Source organism: Anthonomus grandis, chromosome 2 (assembly GCF_022605725.1).
Source record: "Anthonomus grandis grandis chromosome 2, icAntGran1.3, whole genome shotgun sequence".
NCBI classification, from domain to species: Eukaryota; Metazoa; Arthropoda; class Insecta; order Coleoptera; family Curculionidae; genus Anthonomus; species Anthonomus grandis.
The window spans coordinates 388,939-410,938 of NC_065547.1; the positions used below are offsets into that span (position 1 = coordinate 388,939).

At 32.5% G+C, this 22,000-nt stretch overlaps 1 protein-coding gene and 1 long non-coding RNA gene across 2 annotated transcripts in view; one reads left to right on the forward strand and one right to left on the reverse strand.

Moving 5' to 3' along the window:
* The window catches only part of LOC126750189 (EGF-like domain-containing protein comC), a 23,823-nt gene continuing 1,823 nt past the window's right edge, over positions 1–22,000 (reverse strand). Inside the window, exons 2-14 of the mRNA XM_050459721.1 lie at positions 20,414–20,548; positions 18,852–18,960; positions 17,702–17,883; positions 17,470–17,619; positions 17,155–17,415; positions 11,485–11,757; positions 11,300–11,425; positions 11,093–11,242; positions 4,263–4,946; positions 591–714; positions 428–534; positions 213–356; positions 1–120 (exon numbers count right to left, since the gene is read on the reverse strand). Coding sequence (XP_050315678.1) covers positions 4,729–4,946; positions 11,093–11,242; positions 11,300–11,425; positions 11,485–11,757; positions 17,155–17,415; positions 17,470–17,619; positions 17,702–17,883; positions 18,852–18,960; positions 20,414–20,548 — 1,604 coding nt within the window. The 3' untranslated portion in view covers positions 1–120; positions 213–356; positions 428–534; positions 591–714; positions 4,263–4,728. The remainder of the gene's footprint in view (positions 121–212; positions 357–427; positions 535–590; positions 715–4,262; positions 4,947–11,092; positions 11,243–11,299; positions 11,426–11,484; positions 11,758–17,154; positions 17,416–17,469; positions 17,620–17,701; positions 17,884–18,851; positions 18,961–20,413; positions 20,549–22,000) is intronic.
* LOC126750191 (uncharacterized) lies at positions 1,589–16,167 on the forward strand. The gene is made up of 3 exons (XR_007665635.1): positions 1,589–1,774; positions 15,031–15,181; positions 15,370–16,167. It is a non-coding gene; the product is annotated as an uncharacterized LOC126750191 (long non-coding RNA).

The following is a 22,000-nucleotide window of genomic DNA, read 5'->3' on the forward strand; positions in this document are numbered from 1 at the left end:
TAAACTTTACTACAAAATTGCTTTTTATTTTATTTTAGATATAACAAACACATGCTACTTAATTATGTTAACTAGATGGCCCGTGAATTGTGTACGAGGCTCCTCCTGCTTTATTTATACCTGAAATAAAATTATTTAAAAAATAATTATCAGAGAAAAGAATCATTAATATCAAAATTAACGGTTAAAAATCCATAGATATAACTCCTTACCATCAGTAGCGCCTAAAGAATTGCCAAACGATATATCAAACGTTTGTCCATTGGGAAGCCTGTACTGTTGACTTCCTGTAAAACTAGCGGATACTGTCGGTCCTTTAGGACCAAATGTCAGCGATTGAGATTGAGAACCAGCAGCTAAAACATTATATTATAATTGTCTTGTAAATCTAAAATTGACCTACTTATTATAAACTATTTTTTATTACCCGAGGCTCCAAAACGTCCAAAAGGTGCCTTATTAGCATCATGTGATTGCGCCTGTGCGGTAGCACTGCTTAACGACCCACCAAAGTTGTTACGAATTGGGAAATTGCTAAAAGTTAAGAGATTTTAATCCAGAAACTTTTTCCATGAAAAATACTAATATACCTGAATTGTCTTTTGGTTCTGACCACGGCTTGGTCATTTTTAGATTGCCGATTATTGTTCGTTCTTCTTTTAACATTTAAAGTGGATTCTACGACTATTTCGTCAAAGGGTTGTCCAAAAGCGGCTAAAATAAATAAGATATTTTTTTCTTATCAAATTTAACTTACATAGTTAAAAAGAAACATACTAGAGGATAAATTAAAAACACTTCTGAACAAAGGTCTCTCAGAAATTCGCGATCGCGTGGAAGAACACGGAAGTAGTTTTACTTAAAAAGGGTGACATCAAGTATATCAAAAACTATCGCCCTATTAGTCCTGTTATCTCACTTATATAAACTCCTTCTCCCAAGTTAACACTACTGTCAAACAGGCTAGATTCAGAAAATGATATGGTGGTACACTGGACCACTATCTGAAGTCGTTTGATACAGTTTGAGAGATGGACTTTTATAACAGCAATAATAATTGCATGTTGACAAAGTATAGTGTTCCTCAATTAGGTACATATTATGGTGACTGAAACTTTAAATTTTTCTTTTTTTTTCCGCCTGAAGGATCCAACCCCACTGGAATTAAGGTCAAATATGGTTTATATAAAATTCCATGTTGTAATTGTCCGAAATATTATGTGGGAATTACCAAGCAACATTTAAGAGGTAGAATTTATCAGCATCAGCATAAATTTCACCATTTTTCCACTGGTCACAATTTAAATTTTCAAGCTGCCAGCATTTTAGACTATGAAAAACATTTTTTAAAACGTAACATCCGTTAGATGATTCACATTTATTTAAACGACAAAATTAATCATCGACAAGATACACAGGGATTAAGTGCACAATATAATTTTGTTTTAAATACGTATAAAGGCAGATTACTTAACAATAGTTCCCGGTAATTTTGGAATTTTAAATAAATTTATATTGATAAGATTCAAATTGTTTGAGATTATGGTGCCTTAGTCGTCTTCATTTGTTATTGTCTGCGTGCGGTATTTTATAATTTCTGTTTTAAAAATAGATCGCAGTTTGCCTTATGTATTTACAATTTTCATTGACGTTTCTTGTTTTGCGTTAAATTATTTTCCTCGTTATTAACGTTCCTTGTCGTTGTTATCTGTATATGTGCGATAAAGGCTGTTAGTCATAAATTTTACGAAAAGCTCTAAATGTTTTATATTAGGTAAGTCAACAGTTTTTTACTCGAAATTTTATTAATAATTGTGGTCATGTTTTGCCTATTTGTGTTATTTTATTTTTTTAGTATTTATTTATATGAATGTGTATGATTTGTTGCCTACTCGTAAGTTCCTAAGTCTTTGTTAACTCTATTTATTTATTAAAGAAAGGGAAAAAGAATGAAAGGAACTAATTTTCAATGAAACCAACAAAGGAAATTTATCTCTTTTGGCCTTGATGAAGACTCTCAATTCCGAGGACTTAAGCTTTTCTTCGGGAATAGAATCGACCCACAAAAAATTAGAGATTTGGATAGTTAAAAAAAAAAAATTACAGATTGACTGTACTAAAGACCCACTATATGTTGAACGCCGAAGTATATACAGGTGCCCAAATTGGAGATCGGGCCCCTAAAGAAAAACGTTTTTCGAATCCTTCGGAGGTTGTGCTTCGTGTGACAAAGCACATAATGAGTATCAACCGCAATGTAGCCGCTGATAACTGGTATTCTTCAACTGAGATAGTAAATCAGCTGCTGAATAATAAGCTTACTTATGTAGGCACTCTAAAAAAAAATAAACGTCAAATACCACCAGAATTTCAACCTAGCCGTAAGCGACAACCTAAAAGTTCACTGTTTGGTTTTTCTCCGACGATTACCATGGTATCATTTGTTTCAAAAACTAATAAAGCAGTTATATTAGTATCAAGTACGCACCACGATAATAAGATAAATGAAATTTCATTGAAACCAGATATAATCGAGTACTACAATGGGACTAAAGCAGGGGTTGATGCTCTTGACGAAAAATGCGCAAATTTTTCTACTTTGCCCAGAACAAGATGTTGGCCAATGGCATTATTTCATGCAACATTGAATAATGCTGGAATTAATAGTTATGTTTTATATAACTGTGCATCTAATCAAACAAAAATTACGCGCTATGATTTTCTAAAGCAGCTAGGGGTATCGTTATACAAGCCGTTCGTCATAAAAAGACTAGGAAATACAAAGGTACCTCGAAAGGTTCCACAAATGGGCTCCAATATATTTCACACTGAAATTCCAGAACCTCCTGTGCCACTCACTGATAGAACAACGTCCAAGCGAAAAAGATGTCCCATATGCCCATGGTCAAAGGACCGAAAAACAAATACTGTTTGCAATAATTGTAAAAAGCCTATTTGTCAGCAATGTGCGGTAAAAGTTCGTCCTAACTGTACTAAGTAAGTTTTTTTTTTGTTAAAATGTTTTAGTTTTTATGTTAAAAAATACGTTGTAAGTTTCGTTACCTTTTTTTGAATAAATAATACAGTGGGTCATACTAACCCATCAATAGTTGTTGGGATTTTTTTTTTGGAATAGTTGTTAAGGGTTAATTTTTAAAATTGATTATTACATCTCGAATATTTCATAAAATTCTTCCGAAAAATCACTGTTTTTTGTTTATTTTATCCAATTTATTAACGTTGCTTTTATACTAAATAATTATATATAAAATTATATCGAATTTAAATAAACAGTGTTATTAAATTAAATACTAAATATATATACTTACTGCAAAAACATTGTTTTGCAGTAAATTTTATTGTTTCATTCGATTCCGTAAATTAATAAGTTTCAGTTCGATCTAATGAACCCAGAAAACTACGCAAAAAATTATAACTTGAAATTAAATGCTGAAAAGTTTAAAATTGTTTTAATTTTTTTTAATGGGGAAAAAAAATTGTACAATTACTGCAATTTTTAAAAAGCATTTTTTCTCAGGCAATCATTTCCTGCAAAAAAAAAACGGTTTTTATTAACTCTACCTTTGTAATTGTTTTAAATAATCATTGTTTTCTAAAATAATACCCATGAATAACAGCTGGTTTCGTCGTTAATATCTAATCTATTAAGACAGTTTGTTTATTTAAATTTGATATAATTATATATATTAATGAATATTTAATACCAAACCATTGCTATTAGATTCGATAATATGGACGAGAAATGTGATTTTTCAGAAGAATTTCATCAAATATTTAATGTGTAGTAATCGAGTTTAAAAACTAGTTATATAAATTCCGTGTCAATTTTTTTAAATGCCGAAATTTTGTCTCTTTTGTAAACAGAATAGTATATGATAAATGTATAATACGGTTAAAAAATATACCAAAACCAAAAATTTACTAAAAAATCGTTGAATAAACATATATTTAACGATAATACTATATGATGTGTTGCTTGGGATAGTCACTGATGCTCCTATAAAGAAGATGGGAAGCGAGATAAAAAAGGAGAAAAAGCGTAGGAGGACCTCAGAAGAGAAGACCTGATTAATATAAAGAAAATTGCGGGTAGAAACTAGTTACAGATAGCATAGGACAGAAAGGCATGGAAAGAAGTTAGAGAGACCTATTTTCAGGAGTGGACAAGCAATAGATGAGGAAAAAGAAGAAGTTAGAAAGAGCATTAGTCTTGCTTAATCATATTTTTTAACTAAACTTACATTTGGCATCGGATCCTTCCCTTAAAGACGAATTGTTTGCAGGTGCTGCGGTAATTCCACTAATCGTAACAAGCGACACAAACAAAACGACAGTAAAATAATGCATTTTTAAATTCACTTTAACTACGCTGCACATTAAAAATTATTTGTCACAGTACAAACTAATAGTTGTTAATTTTAGTTAGTCAAATATGCTGATGTTGCCACAGAATGATGACAGTAAACTAATTTGTCTCACTTTTTCAATACTTTGAAATCGGTAAGAGATTTAAACTCTCATAAAACAGGTTCGAAGAAAATGAAAGTTACGAAATATTGTTTTATGTTTCGGCTGACCTTCTTTTCTTATAAGGTAGTCTACCGCATTGATGGTGATGCGATTTTGCTATTGTATGTCCCCGTACATTGATGTCAATTAACAAAACATAATTACGTACTATTAAGAGTTTATTATTGCTTGGATAAATTACAAAATAATTCTAAACATGATGTTTGTTAAAAAACCAAGCATCAAATAGAGGGTCCATTTATCCAATCGGGCATGTGTCGTTGCATTTTTAGCACATACGTTATCCTGGTTTAGATATTTGTCAAGGGGACATTGACATAACATGTTTCGACATACGAACGTCTCACCTAAGATGGCGGTGCAGTCAGTTTCGGTGGAACATAATGAACCAGGTGCTAAAATCAAATAACAAAAAATATTATAATGACATTGAATCCATTATCAAAAAGAAAAAAATAAATAATGTTATTATAGTCAGAGAAAATTGTAATCGCAATTATGTGTTTGGGTCAATCTAATTAATGTAATTAAAATATCTACGTCTCTTTTTTTAGTATCAACATGCGCCAACCGATTTTTTTTAATAAATAATTTAAAAGCAATATTCATGAGATAACCATAAATTTCTCCAGGGTGAAGTACCATTATGCAAAGCAAAATAATAGACGAAGGGTCCTGTTTACTTCACAATCTTTATTTCAAGAATCCCGACGCGTTTCGGTTGTTAAACCATTGTCAAAGGAAAACTATGTAAGTAGAATATGAAAGGTTGTTATTAAATTAACAAATTAATTAAAAACATAGTAAAACTTACATGATATTATTACAAAATGTTCATAAAAAGGTCAAAAAACGGCACACACATAACATGACAATAGTCATTAATAGTAGAGTTTAAACGCGAAGATATTCCTTCTAGAAACGATTTTCGTTTGCATTGTTTTGCTAAAATGTAACACCTATCTTAAATCATTTCTTATACCTTAAGAAAGCAAAATTGCCTGGTCGTCAAAAAATCATAGTGTCCAGGGGGTAGTTTAGGGGTGGTTTTAAAAAAAATGACGAAAATTTTTTTTGCGTAATTTACATCTGCGCTATATGCTTAATAATTGGTGAAAGTTTTGTTTTGAAATTACAAAAGGAAGTATTTTATTGTTAATTTTAAAATATCTGTGGAACACGCTCTTATATGGTGTTCCTTAATATAAAACGGCCCGTACTAAAACATCGAAATTGCAATATCACTTACACGAAGATATCTCAAGAACGGCAATTCTGACCAAAAAAATAGATTCTATAATCCGTCATGGTAAATCATGGTAAAGCCGCCGTTAGGGATTTTCAAGCACATACGGTCGCTTTTCCTCCAGCTTGCTGAATCATAAATTCAAGGGATTTTTATTTACAGATTTCGAAATGAAATAATTATGATCTTATAACATATTATGAAATAATATATTATAAGATCATAAGAAAAATTGCAAGGAAGCTTAATATAACTCATACTGTTATAACATTTGATCAAGCAATTTATTATAAAGCGAAAGAGTTACAATGGCATAATTCAGAGGATACAAAGGACGTAATATTTCGCCTAGGAGGATTTCATATTACATATTATCTCAGAAATTCGTGACCATTTAAAGAATAAAGAAGATGCATTGCCATCAAGTTTTTTAAAAATATCCACTTTGACACACGAATTATTTACTGACTTTCAAGACTTTATAGAAACCCAAAGTGCTACCACTAAATACTGGTTTGGTTACTTAAATATGGTCGCAATTTTGCTAGAATTCCAGTCTGGTGAAAGAAGTGATACTTGGGAACTACATTTAAATGCTTTCAGGAAAATGTTTTCCTTTTTTTTCGCCTTGGATCACGTTAATTATTCTAGATTGGGAACAGTGTATTTGTTAAATATGTATAAGCTTCAGGACACAGCTCCAAAATTGTATGAAGGGTTTATGGATGGAAATTTTGTCATGAAAAGGCTAAGTGGAAATTTCAATCAGTTATCTGTAGATCAAGCATTGGAATATATCAATAAAAATTCAAAAGATGCAGGAGGCCTAGTCGGATTAACTAAAAATAGTATGAAGATGGATGAATGGTATTTAAGTTACAATGTTGTTGGTATGATGATAGATGAATTTCGCAATTCCTTAACCAGTCAAATTAGTGCATCTAGTCAAAATATAAAATGTGGCGTTAAACGAATGATAGTTGATGAACAATTTGTGGAAAAATTACTGAGTGAATTTTCAAGATTGAATGTGTTTTCCAAAAACGATGATTGCCTGTTAGTTATCTCAACTAATGAAGTCGCATCTAATAGTATCCAAACTTCTTTATTAAATGTAAATGACATTAGCGAACAAGCTTTAAGAACATTTTTAGATGTCGTTGGTACTCCTGATTTTTATAAACCAATCAAAAAAAAATCTTCAAACACTAAAGCGCACAGGCGTCAAGGAAACTACCGTTAATAAGAAAAAAACTTCCGAAAGAGGTCAAGAGTTTTTGCAGAAAATATTGGCAGCCAAAGAAATGGAAAGAAATATTAATTACACAGATATTTTTAAACATGAGTTAACGTCATATCCAATGTCATTGGCACCTACAGGAATATTATCTACACCATCAAACAAATCAAACTTAGGAATCTCTGTTTATTCTACCGTTATTATCACGATAAGTGCTCCTCTGAGCTGGCCTGATTCCACCCAGGGCTGTTCCGGCAAGAAGGACGCCTCTAGCAGTTGCGGCTCATCAACATCGAGTCCACCTGCCTACCCCAAGGACGTCGCTGTATCGGGACTCATTCATCTGGAGAACATCTTCTTTGTGGAACGGGCTTCCATCTCACATATTTCCCGACGCATACAACCTACAGCGATTCAAGATAAACGCCCACAAATATCTTCGCGCAAGCACCACCAACAACTTACATGGTATGGATTAATGAGGACCAAAGAAAGTTACAAGAACTTTACTAAAGAGTTAGACCAAATAAAGAGCTAAAGGTATATTTTTTAATACTCTTACTTATAAAATTGCTTGTTTTTTAGCCATAAGGTGCCTGGGTCTAGTTGTTTGAATATTAGTATCATGATGCTTGTAATGTAATTTTATATAGTTTTCTTGTATATGATTTTCTCTTTGAGGAAGATACTAGTGCAGAAGCTGTACATCTAAGTCTTCAGGTATCTCAAATATTGGCAGCAGTTTTTTTTGACTTAGAAACCATCTATTAACCTGAGGTCAGTTCTCCAATTAATGGAGATGTCTAATCAAACAGTGCTCTTAGTACGTGCATTTTGGTGACACGAATAAAACTCTTGGATTATATTAGTCAATTAAAAAAGATAATCTTATGAATCATATTTCCTTAATTAATAATTGAAATTATACTAAAAGGTTAATTCTTTTATTTATTACTAGTTCTGGATCACAAAAATTGTGAAGTACTTGTTTTAATTTATGAACATTATTGATCGACGGAATCTGGCTGATAGTTCACAAATGTGAACTATCAGCGACAAATGTGAACTGTCTGTCTGATAAATTGCTTAAGAGCAAAACCTAAATTTATTGTATCGTTGATTGAGAATATAGGAAGATGCGCAAGCCACATGCTAAGAATCGTGCTACCTTATTTTTCCGCCCCCTTACGTCTCTTTAAAATTAGTCATGTTGCTTTTATCATAATAATATAAATATTTTAGGGTTTACCAGAAATATATTTTGTAATTGGGAAGTTTTCTCGATGTTCTATTCTGATATGTATTTATAGTTATAATAAGAATGTAATAGTATTAATAAAATTAATATAAATACTTATAACAATCAAATTTATTATACAGATGTACTCTGGTTTAACATAGAAACACAAAATTATACTTAATACATAGGACTTTCCCCTTGTGCTTGTGTTTACCATAAAATAAAAGGAAATATTATAGAAAAATGTACTACAAGCTGCAAAGATTTTCCACCGGGAAATTCTGATAAAACTTGTCACATTCGATGGAATGGCATTAATACAAGGACTGGCAAACCTACTAACCCCAAATCGTTCGGAGACTATGCAAACATTTTGAAGAAAATTGTATTTAGGAATAAATACAATGCTGAAAAATTTGATTTTGTCCTGGATCATTACGAAGATTTGTCAATAAAAAACAGCACAAGAGAAAAGAGAGGATATAAAAATGACTCCATAGATAGGGCCATTGAAAATTCAGACACATTATTACCTCAACAGTGGCATTTATTTATCCATTCGATTGCTAACAAAATGCAACTTACCAACTTCGTGGGTAATCAGTTGTATGAACATTAGCTTAATTTTGGAGTTAAATTTGTTACCAGCGGAGGATTTCTTGATGTTTTGCAATATAAAGCTAACTATGATTTGGAAACTGTTTTGTAATTTGAAAGCTCGCTATTGTAGCAGCGTAAGGTATGTTCCGCTATTTTAACCGAAAAGCGACCGTATGTGCTTGAAAATCCATAAAGGCGGCTTTACCATGCCAGCTAAGCGAGCAGCTAAGCGAATTTCAACCTTCCTCGCATGTCCGCGGCGGAGCGCGCTCATAACGACATAATTGCTTCGACGTTTTAGCCTTTTTTGAGAAAACTACTTGTCGGATTTTAAAAAACAAAAAAAACATTTGATTCCCAGATCTTTAGTCTACAACGTTTATAGAATCTATTTTTTTGATCAGAATTGCTGTTCTTGAGATATCTTCGTGTAAATGATATTGCAATTTCGATGTTTCAGTACGGGCCGTTTTATATTAACTCTATATAAGAGCGTATTCCACAGATATTTTAAAATTAACAATAAAGTACTTACTTTTGGAATTTCAAAACAAAACTTTCACCAATTATTAAGCATATCGCGCAGATGTAAATTACGCAAAAAAAAATTTTCGTCATTTTTTTTTAAAACCACCCCTAAACTACCCCCTGGACACTACGATTTTTTGACGATCAGGCAATTTTGCTTTCTTAAGGTATAAGAAATGATTTAGGATAGGTGTTACATTTTAGCAAAACAATGCAAACGGAATGACACGATAGAATCATTTTTAAACTCCGCTATAATGCATAGACTCTTTACAATCCCTCTTTCACCTTTGGAATTCTTAAAAGAACAGAACACTATCTATCAGATTCCATTTAACAATGGATACAAAAAGTTTTTAATAGATAATTTGATTAGAAAAAAGTTCAATAAAATATTATTTCAGTCCCTCTCTAGTGAGCCCCTTGATCAAACCATCCATCCTTACCAACCTCCGAAATATGTAAAAATTTTCTTTATTGGTCCGATTTCTTTAAGAATAGGTAATTTACCTAAGTCCTTAGACAACAATATAAAAATTGTGGATAAGTCCTTTCAAAATATAAGAAATCTTTGTTCAATAGATTAAAAGATTTTGTAAGCCCATTAGAAGGCAGTGGCGTTTACCTCTTATCATGCGACTCTTGTCCAGCCAAATATGCTGGTCAAACCGGTAGAAATTTCAAATTAAGAATATTTAAATTCTCAGAAGTCGCCTAATGATAAAAGATCTGCCTTTGGATTGCATCTAAGAGAAACAGGTCATTCATTTAATAAGACAACAATTTCAAAGTTTTGCACAACCTAAATAAAAGCAAAAAATTAAATATATTAGAAAATCTAGAAATAGCAAAACTAGAAATGTTCTGTTAACCGCATTTAATCCTAGATGTCCCTATTAGTAATAGTATTAAATATCTGTTTATAATGTAGTACCCATGTAAATTTTTTTAAAAACCAAAATCCGTTATTGTTTGTAAATATGGTGTGATGACATGTTTTTAGATTGATGTATTGTCATGTTATGTGTGTGCCGTTTTTTTGACCTTTTTATGGACATTTTGTAATAATATCATGTAAGTTTTACTATGTTTTTAATTAATTTATTAGTTTAATAACAACCTTTTATATTCTACTTACATAGTTTTCCCTTGACAATGGTTTAACAACCGAAACGCGTCGGGATTTTTGAAATAAAGATTGTGAAGTAAACAGAACCCTTTGTCTATTATATTGCTTTGCATAATGGTACTTCACCCTGGAGAAATTTATGGTTATCTCATGAATATTGCTTTTAAATTATTTATTTAAAAAATTCGGTTGGCGCATGTTGATGTTGATGAGTCCAGAATGCTTTCTAGCTAAAAAATTTAAGAAAATATTGCAGAAACTTCTTGCCAGTAATTATCATCTCTGAATCTACAAGGTGTCTCATTTTGGGTACTTTTGCGGGGTATCTCCGTTATTTTTAACGTTAGCGTAATGCGGTTTTCGCGCCAGTGTGCTACTTTTTCGTGATAATAACGATGCCGTTAACAAAAATTCCAAAGCCCTCTTAGTTTTTAAGATACTGGCCATTTTTGAGAATTCGACATTTTGGGACCCCCCTTGTAGTATGTTGCTTTCTGTGCGGACGTTCTGGTACAGCAAATTTGTTTTACCTTAAGATTCAAAAGGCATTATACTTACATCGAATCAGGTAGCATTTATCATTAACCTCTCTATATTCATCATTACACAAGCATCTTGTTATGTTGTTTTTATCGCTTAAGCATCCCGAGTTATGCATGCTCTGGCATTGCTCATCAATTTGACATTCTTCGTTTAATGACGTTACTTCTAAAAATTTTAAAATACATAAAAGTTATTCATATTCAATAATCTGTATCTGCTTACGAGGTAAACATTGATATTCATCATTGACGTAACTGGTGTTTTCGCAGGTGCATACTTCAGTTTCTGAATTGCAAATAGCGCCATCGATATGATCACAGTCCCTGACTTTACACGAATATCCGATTTCTTAAATAGATTTGATTTTTTAATAAATTAATTTCAAAACAATAAATGTGAGAACTTACTGGGTAAACACAAGCCAGATTCATTTACTTTAAAGAATCCATCATCACACTGACACTTTTGATCCTTGCAACTCTCATAAAGGGGACATTCCCAGTCCGATAAACAAACGTCGGTTAAATTTGTCCCGTCATAATTACAATAAAAAGAAGTCGCATTAAAGGTGGAAATACTTGAACATTCGCACTTTCCAGTTGCAGAGTTACAGAAGGCATATGGACCCATTGCTTTACACCAGTCATTATCCATACAACTACGTGTGTACTCCAAAGTGGCTGAGACAGAAATTTTTATTTAATATACAGTGGCCGCCTAAAGTTCCGCATAAATTCGATAAAAATTAGAGACATGATTTTTTGAGAAAACGCTCGGACCCGAAATCGATTTTTATTTTAAGTTGCGCATTATTTCACATAAATTTTTGTATACAGGGTGGAACAAAAAAAAATATATGACGTCATTGCTCATTTTTTTAAACGGAATACTATATTTTTTATTGCATTTATGAAATATAGGCGAAATTCCAAGCAAGTTTCGTATAACACACCTTATCTCAAAACTCAACTGTTTCCGAAATATTTACATTTAAATAACAAGAAAACAAATAAGTACGTCTATTTACAAATTAAGGTAAAATCGAGGATAAAAATAATGTTATAAACATGGCCAATTGTTTTTATTTCCATGGTTGTACTTGTAAAGAATCTCCATTTTCGAATGTCACTGTAAGTTCGAAAATTAATAGTTTTTATCAGAATAAATTTACAGTCATCAACTATTTTTCAGTCAACAGTTAGTAAAAGGTGTTTTTTTTAGAGGCAAAGAACTTTTGTTGGCAACACTGTTTTTTATGACAGCCGACCTGACAGTTCTGGGTTATTTTTAGATTAGTTTGGTTTGGCAATTCATCATGAACAGACTCATGCCAGAGCAACGTTTCCACATTGTTCAAATTTATTTTGAAAGACATGGTTCTATTCGAGAAACACATCGGGCATTACGTGAGTTTTATGGTGCTCATAATCGTCCTTCAGAGAGATTAATTCGAGAAACTGTCGATCGTTTTCGCAATACTTTTACTCTAGTCGACAATACGCATCCCGCAAGACGCCGTACAGTGCGCACGCAACAAGCGATAGCTGCTGTGCAGAATAGTGTTGAAAATGATCCAAATGTGTCAATTCGTCGTTGTTCTCAACAAGTGAACTTATGTCCATCCACTTTATGGAAAATTTTGCGCAAAGATCTCGGATTGCGAGCATATAAAATTCAAATTGTCCAGGAATTGAAACCCCAGGATCATCTTTTGCGCCGTACATTAGCTGAAGGGGCGGAAGGAAAGATTGTTGTTGATCCACGATTTCATATGAAAATTTTGTTCAGTGATGAAGCACACTTTTGGTTAAATGGCTAATGGCTATGTAAACAAGCAGAATTGCCGAATTTGGGGGGATGAGAATCCACGAGCTATTGGCGAAAAACCATTACATCCAGAAAAACTAACCGTTTGGTGCGCTTTATGGGCCGGTGGAATCATTGGTCCTTATGTCTTCAGAAATGCTGATGGTCAGAACGTTACAGTAAACGGTGAGCGATACATTACATAAATATATTGAACATGAAAACCAACTTTTTTGTGCCTCAATTGGAAGCCGTTGCAGGCGAAATTGGACCTCTAGATTACGCCACATACGCGCCAGCCGTGGGGGTCACATGCCCGAAATCATTTTTAAATATTAATGCCAAAAAAAATTCTTTAATATAAAAGCAAATTCGTTCATATCAATAAAATATTTTGTGTTTAATTTCAATTTAAAGTTCTCCGCCTCTAAAAAAAACACCCTTTAGAATAGAGCACAAATTCATAACTTCAGATCATGTTAGGGATTTGCCAAGATCAGGTCGTCCAAAAATTTCTGAAGAAACAAAATTAAACGTTCTGCTCTCCGTTGAAGAAAATCCAAACAATGCAACTTCACAAATTTCAATTGATAATAATATAGCCGGAACGTCAGTAAGACGCATCTTAAAAGCAAATGAATACCACCCTTATTAAATTAGACTAATACACGAATTAAATGAGGACGATCCTGATCGAAGAAACCAATTTTGCGAGCAAACGATGAACATTTGCAATAATAACCGTCAGTTCGTGTTACGAGCTTTGTTTTCCGATGAAGTAACTTTTTGTTTAAACGGTGTCGTTAATCGTCAAATCCACACTGGGCAACTGAGGCTCATACACAGTACCGTAAGTCTATTAATGTTTGGGCTGGCATCGTGGAAAATAAAATAATAGGGCCATACTTTTTCGAAGAAAACTTAACAGGACAACGCTAGTTAAATTTTCTTCAAGAAAATCTTATCCCTGTTTTGGACGAAGAGGGCCAATAGAGTGACCGGCCAGGTCACCAGACCTAAATCCTTGCGACTATTTTCTATGGGGATATCTGAAAAGTAAAGTTTATATTAAGAAGCCAAACAACGTAGAAGATTTGAAAAATAGAATAAAGCGGGGATTCCACATGCAGGGATTACTGACGCCAGTATTCACCAGTTTACTGGCGCCACAATTAACTGGCACCATTGAGCGTTTCCACAGGTTTGTTTAAAATTCTAAACTGGCATGTCATTTATGTCATCAAAATGGCGACAGCAGCAATTCTTCGTGCTCGTATCAATGTTGTGTTGCAAATTTCGTGTTCTGAAATGCGGAAGCAATTGAAAGAAAAGAAAAACGTAAACATAGGTATTGGATCCGTGATTGGATTTCACGAAGTAGTACGCTAGGAGAATCGCATAGGTTAATCCATGAATTGGCAGATGAAGACCAAGAATCATATCGTAATCACCTAAGAATAACAGAAGAACAGTTTTTGTTGAATCTCATAGCTAACAAAATACAAAAATCAAACACTCATATGAGAGACGCTATTCCAGCTCGTCTCAAATTACAAGTAACACTACGATTTCTGGCTACGGGAGATTCTTTTGCCTCTCTACAATATATGTACAGGATACCAAAATGCACAATATCACAATATCAAATTATTTATTATTTCTAATTTTCTAACTAGGTAGGTGCTACTAACATAAGAATCAAAAAGTAATAACAAAAATGTATTTAGCTATTGTTCCAAGCTTGGCTTAATAAATTAGCGGTTTCATGTTCAGTGATGAAATTTTCCATTTGTGATCTCAATATAGTACTAGTTTGGATATGTGTTTGTTCCCGAAAGTTAACACTTGCTGAATCCGAACTGGAACCTGTTGGTTGAGGGTATGGTGGTATTACGGGTGATTGATTATGCTGATACGTAAACGTGTTTGTGGAAAAAGAAGCATACCGTCCTAACCTTTTTTGTACCAAATATTTCATTATATCTTTTTGATTTTGTAAGGCATCATATAGTGAAAGACGTCTCAAATGTGCAGCAACAGTTTGTCCAAATGCTTCAAACTCATCGGCATTTTCGTGTAAATGTTCAGCTTTGTTTCTTGGAGAGTAGTAACCGCCGCTGTGATAGAATCGCTTTTTGCTTTTTTAGAAGGCGCAGATTTGTTCCTCGTTTCTTTGCAAAAGACGCTGAAGGTACCTGAAACGAGCTCCGAACCGAATCAACAGTATCATCAGCATCTATTTTCTCATCTTGGGTGTTCTGTGACTCTTGGGATTCCTGGAATAAAGAAAACATATATGTATGCTATAATTATTTATACCTTAATGGTTTCTTACTTCATGCACAGTAATAACATAAATATCTACTTTTACTTAGTGACTATGAACATTTGGTTATCTAAAAATTTTCGAATTAAAATATGTTTTCCAAGAAAAATTTACCATATCATATTCGTCACATCATTGCTTTTATATTATATTTTTCCAGATACCTGCTACACAACCGGAGTGGAAAGAAATAGAACATGGTTTTGCAACTCGATGGAATTTTCCTGGATGTGTAGGAGCCATAGACGGCAAGCATGTAAATATCAAATGGCCAAGCAACAGTGACTCAGCTTTTTATAATTATAAAGGCTATTTTAGTACGATAATGTTAGCATTGGTAGACAGCAATTACTGTTTTATATATTTAGAAGTGGGCGCAGCAGGAACAGAATCAGATGAAGAGATATTTTCACGATCTGCTTTAAAAACGGAAATTGAAGGCAACACTCTCAATATGCCATCGAATTATGTTATAGTGGCAGATGATGCGTTCCCTTTAAAAACTTATCTTTTGAAGCCATACTCACGAGCTACTCAACTTTGTTATGAAATTTTTTTTTAATTACAGTCTTAGTAGAGCAAGACGCATAGTAGAGAATGTTTTCGGAACATTAGTTTCCAAATTTAGAGTCTTTGAGAAATCCATTTCACTCTCCTGAAAAGGTGGTCAAATTGATTATGTCACTACACAACTGGTTACGCAAGATTTCTTCTTATTATTTAACTGCAAGACTAACAGATTCGGAAAATTTAGAGACAGGGGAAATGGTATCAGGTACATGACGAGAAATTAAAAGAGATGGATTAGGTAGCATCACAAATATGGGAAGTCAAATAACTATTCAAGGGAAGCTGAGGCAGTAAGAAATATTGCATGGCAAAACTAAAGGATCTAATATTTTACACGTTCCGTATTACTTTTAAATATGCTTAATAAATGTTTTACTTACCAAACAGTGTTTTTTGTCTCCCTTGATTCAACAATAGCACTTAAAAAACGATCAGCAACTGAAAACCATCCTAAAGTTGGGGTATATAAATCATTTGTAGATGATCCAGTTTTATGAGATTTTAACACCTTGTTATGCTCTAGGGTGTAAGCATTCCTAATACTACGGATTTTTGCCTTTGTCGAATTTACATCAAACTCACTAAGATAATCAGACATGATACCAACAATTCTTCTTAAGGCTGCATCCCTTTTACTTCGGTCCTTATTATAGTCACCAATTTTATTATTCCATAAGCAAACTTGTTGTTCGTAGGCTTCTAAGAACTTTATTATTAACTCAGTAGACTCCAAATATACTCCAAAAATACTCCAGCTTATGTTTACACAAATACTGGCGCCAAAAAGTACACGAGCGTTGAATTTTACTGGCGCATGGTTTAGTGGCACCAGTCGATATTACAGGTTTCCACATGCAATAAAACTGGCGCCAGTAATCCCTGCATGTGGAAACCCCGCCTAATTGATAGTGTTTTACATGAGTTAACTGTAAACCGTCTTGCTTTCTGTCAGGAAGTAAATGGAAATAAGTTTGAACACTTGATATATTAATAAGAGTTTTCACAGTTTATCCTCCATTTTATCTTAATTTGTAAATAGACGTAAATACTTACTTGCTTTGTTGTTGGTTAAATATAAATATTTCGGAAACAGTTGAGTTTTGAGATAAGGTGTGTTATGTGAAACTTGATTGGAATTTCGCCTATATTTCAAAAATATAGCATTCCATTTAAAAAAATGACCGATGACATCACATTTTTTTTTTGTTCCACCCTGTACACAAAAATTTATATGAAATAATGCGCAACTTAAAATAAAAGTCGACGGGTCCGAGCGTTTTCTCAAAAAATCACGTCTCTAATTTTTATCGAATTTATGCGGAACTTTAGGCGGTCACTGTACATATTAGCACTTGATTGATTAGCAGCAATTTACTTTTTTTACATTCTCTATTAGTTTCATCTTGGAACCAGTACTCTTTGCAATAACATATTCCATCTGAACTCAATTTTCCTGGTTTAATAGGACAGTCGGAATCATTTTGGTACGCTACTGTGGTATCCATCATACCTAATTCAGCAATGCACCTGTTATTGAATAAAAAGAATCCTGGGGCACAAATGCAAATCTCGTCTTGAAAGTATACAGTGTTTGCACTGTCATTGCATTGTATTTCGGTTAGACTAGAGAGAACAACTAAAATATTATTATATATTATTTGTTTTTTACTACTATTAATTTGTTTTTTACCATTGTCCAATTTAAGGTCCTCTTTGAGAGAAACAGGTTTAAATTCGTTGTCTATCATTAAATGTTGCAGTGACGTATTGTTAATACATTTTCCTAGTCCGCAGTAACTGTTGGCCATTGTTGCAGAGCAATCCATTGATATAGCACATTCTATAAGTATTGAAAAATTAATCTATTTTTTTTGGTTCAAGATATGGGAGTATATAAGGTAATGATACAAATGTTAACAAACCTCCGTTAACTTGTCCCTTTTTTCGACAATCTTGTCCTCTATCATAATAATCGTCATTACAGACACAAACACCGTTTTTACTGCATTTTAAAGAGAGAGGGTTACTGTGATCCAAACATATTTTATCAGAGGAACATTTATCGCCTTTAGTAGCGTATTGTTGGCATTTTCCTTGGTACCATCTTAAAAATAAAACAAATTAAGGAATATAGTTGTTTCTATGATTATTGCAATAAAATTTTTAAATGTCGCTTTCCCTTATTTGTCTCGAAATGAATTGCACCTATCCAGAAGTCAAACTAGTATATTTTATTTAATTTATGTTTTATTAATGCTAATAACAAAAGTTTTACATAAAATACTTGTGCAATTGAAAATTCGATATTGCGAACTTATTATATAAAGTGTAACAAAAGTAACGGTACCTTCGTGCATTTTCCAAAAAAAACCTTCCAGAATAAAGTTGTTAAAATTTAGTAGTGCTTTAGAACACTACGGAAGGGACGTAAAAATAAGTGAAATCTTTCCTAATCGGTGGATCAATAAAAGAAGAGCGATTGAATGGCCTGCACGTTCACCTGATCTTCCTCCGCTTGACTATTTTTTAAAGGGTTGTTTTATAGAAGTGTACAAAACCAAGAATAAGGAAAAAAATGTCTTGTCTACTGCCTGGAAACATTTCTTCAATTACTTATTCGCTATACCAGTTGTTTGCAGATGAAAAAAATAGAGAAAAGCCCTTCTGAAGATAAAGGTGACAGCCGGTGGGACCCCACTTTCTTTCAAACTCAGGTTAAAAAATTTCGTTGCAAATAACGATTGACCTTGAAATGACATTGTGGCGTCGGTAAGGTCGAATACACGTCTCAATGCAAGATGTTTTGCCCTTCATGATTCCAGAATAAAAAATGCCAATTGTAATTGTAAAAACCGTTTGACCTTAAAGGATTACTTTAACCTCAAGGTTTAATACATAGCTGAATGTAAAATTTTCAGCTCTTTCTGATTCCGGAATAAGAAATTGAAGTTTAAATTTAAAAAACAAAAGTCAAGAACATTGTCACCGCTGAATTATGTCAAAACTGAATAAATTTTTTCTTGAAAAGTGCGATCCTAGAAGTACCGTTTCTTTTATTACTTTTCTACTTACGTATATCCTTCTTTACAAACACACACGTTGTGAGTGCAGGCAGAATTATTTCCCAGAAATAATGAACATTCATTTACATCCGTACATATCGAGCCAAACTCTGTGGAATCTAAAAATTGGATGTGTTACAAATATATTTCTTAGTATCTTAATATACAGGGTGTCTCACGGCGAATAGACGCGATCGATATCTCGGAAACTAATTATTCAAAAATGTTGAAAATTTACCAACATGGCACAGTCGATAGGGGCCACACAACCAAAATATTTTGACAGTTGTGATGTTTCTAGTTATACCGGAAGTAGGTGTCAACTTCGTTATTTTAAAGGGAACACCCTGTATATTTTTACATTTTTGGCTTCCACGTGAAATTCTAGGTATATTTTGTGTATAATGTCCTATACCTAAGTGTAACCGTTTTTGACATATTTTTAATTTCATCTGACAACCTATGTTTATAAGCCTTAACATAATTACCGGTTACTCCCTTTCAGCAGCCTTTATTTATTGGTTAGTTTCGGTTTTATTTGAAAGGAAGGACCACTTTAAAAGACTATTTTAATATTTGGCTAAAAAAAAGATACAGGGGGGTCAAAAACTAGCATTAAAAATTAAAATGAAAAAATCATTAAAAGTAGATTTTTTTAAATGGAAACCCCTTATTTTTACAAATTTTTCATAAAGATAATTAAAAATAAGGTTAACTTCATATAAGGTTATCTAGTCCAAAAATTGATAGTTTCCGAAATATTAACAGTTTAAATTTGGCCTAATATTAAAAGCCGCCAGAGTGGTCTGAAATCCAATATTTCTGGACAAAATCCTTAAACGTGTGACAATGAAGTCAAATGTACATATCTTAAGGTTTTTGGGGTCGCTAAATTCAAAATGGCGGACACAAAATGGCGGCCGACTCGTATAAAAAACAGCGTTTAAATGTTAAATCAATTTTTATTTGCGTTTTCTAGGTCGCCAAGTTCGAAAATGATATTCATTTTTAAAAAATTCAAAATGGCGGTTTTTTGCAAAAAACCAGTGTGTATTTTATTGTAACCAGTATTTTACTATTATACATCAATATTATTTCAAACATAATTGTATATACTTTCATACTATTAGATATTCTTATTTTATAATTAACAGAACCATTCCAATAACGACTCTTGTATGTCAAATTCGAATTGAGCGAACATAACAACCCGTCTTAACCGTAATTTGCTGTTAATCTGCTCATTTCTTGGAAAAAAATGTCCGCTATTTTTGACCCGTCATTTTAAATGTATTAATTCTGATATCAAATTCAAATTTAACGAGCATAAGAACCCCCCTTGAGCACGATTTGGTGTGAATCCAATCTTTTTTCGAAGAAATGTCCGCCATTTTGAATTTTTAATGCAAGTTTTTGACTCCCCTGTATCGTTTTTTTAGTTAGATATTAAAATAGTCTTTCAAAGTGGCCCTGACTGTGCTATGTTGCCAAATTTTCAAAATTTTTGAATAAATAATTTCCGAGATATCGATCGCGTCTATTCGTCGTGAGACACCCTGTATAAATACCTACACTTAACACACTTATTGAGTTCACTGTTAAAAGTATACAATGCGTCACAGGAACACACATTATCTATGCATACAGATTTTTCAGATACCGTACAGTTCTCATTATTCGTACAGGTTTCATTTATTGCATTGATACCTAAAACGTTACCAAATGAATCAAAATAATGAAATTATAATAAATAAAAAAAAATGTAATTAAAGATACTTCACCCAAGCAACACACGATAGTTAAACAAACGTTTATTTTTGATTTACACCAGGTGTACATTTTTGGTTGAACTTCAATTAAAAATATCGGATAAAATGTCCGCGTAATATACGTTGAGGATTTAATATTATTTTTATGTTATTTATGTTTAACAAGCAAGTTAATTATACAATTATTATTTGAAAAAAGTTAAGTATGGTATATTGTATATTATTTAAAAACGTTTACAAAATGCGTTCAATGGAATAAGCTTCTAAGCAAATATAATTACCATTAACATAACGTTGAATATTGAGTTAAGGAAAACCAGTACAAAACCTTTAACCTTAAACTTTAACCAGGAACAAATTTTACAGGGTAGTTCTCTAAAAAATCAGAATTTTTTTTATATGAATGTATGTTATAAACGTCTGACTAGAAAAATTTTTACCATTGGTGTCCATAACGGGTTTATCCCAAATATTTTTTCTAATTAAAAAAAAGGACACCACTGCATTTCTTCTAAAATAAATTATATTTTTTAAATTTCTATTTAGTTGTGAGGAAATTTGTATTCTTCAGTTTTTTTTATTTACATGTCTTATTTGGCATAATTATTATGTTTCATACACCTTGATGCATTTCCAATTCTTTTTAGATTTCCCTATGGATGATATTCTTTTGTTACACTGTAAAATATATACGTATATAAAAAATATATTATATACTACAGTGCCATATATGTGATATTGGGGTTATTTCATCAAATATTTGAGGTGTATTGATCCAGTGTAAAGACTAGCTATGTAACTCCCTTGTCAAATTTTTAATATAACTAAACTTGGACATAGGTTAATGTAGGATACCTGACAAGAAAATAAACCTCAAGTTTGAGCTCAATATCGCTTAGCAAAATATTATTGGTTTTCGTTCTACAGGGTGTTAAAACTAATTTTTTACCAAACATTTATTGAAATATTTTGGAATCCACTGGACAGATTAACCTAAAATGTGGCCTACTCTAATTATTTGGAATGAGGAACACGAATATGATATCTATTTTGCCATTGCGACTAGATGGCGCCACATACAACAACATTGAGTGATTAAAATTGTCACAACTTTTTTGACCTCCCTGTACGTACATTTGCGAGTGAAAATAATAAAACAGCATTTAATTCTAGTCAAATATTTCTTTGATCTCCAAGAAGTAGACCGTTTTCGAAATAAACGCATTTTTTTATTAGGTTGCGTATGAACACTTAATCTAAAATTTAATTAACAACGATAAAATTAGAAAAGGCTGTTGATTATAATAATTATTCAAAATGTTCATCATCCACTAGGACACATTGTCTAATTCATTTATTTAAATTTTGCCTGACTCCAAACAATGATTCT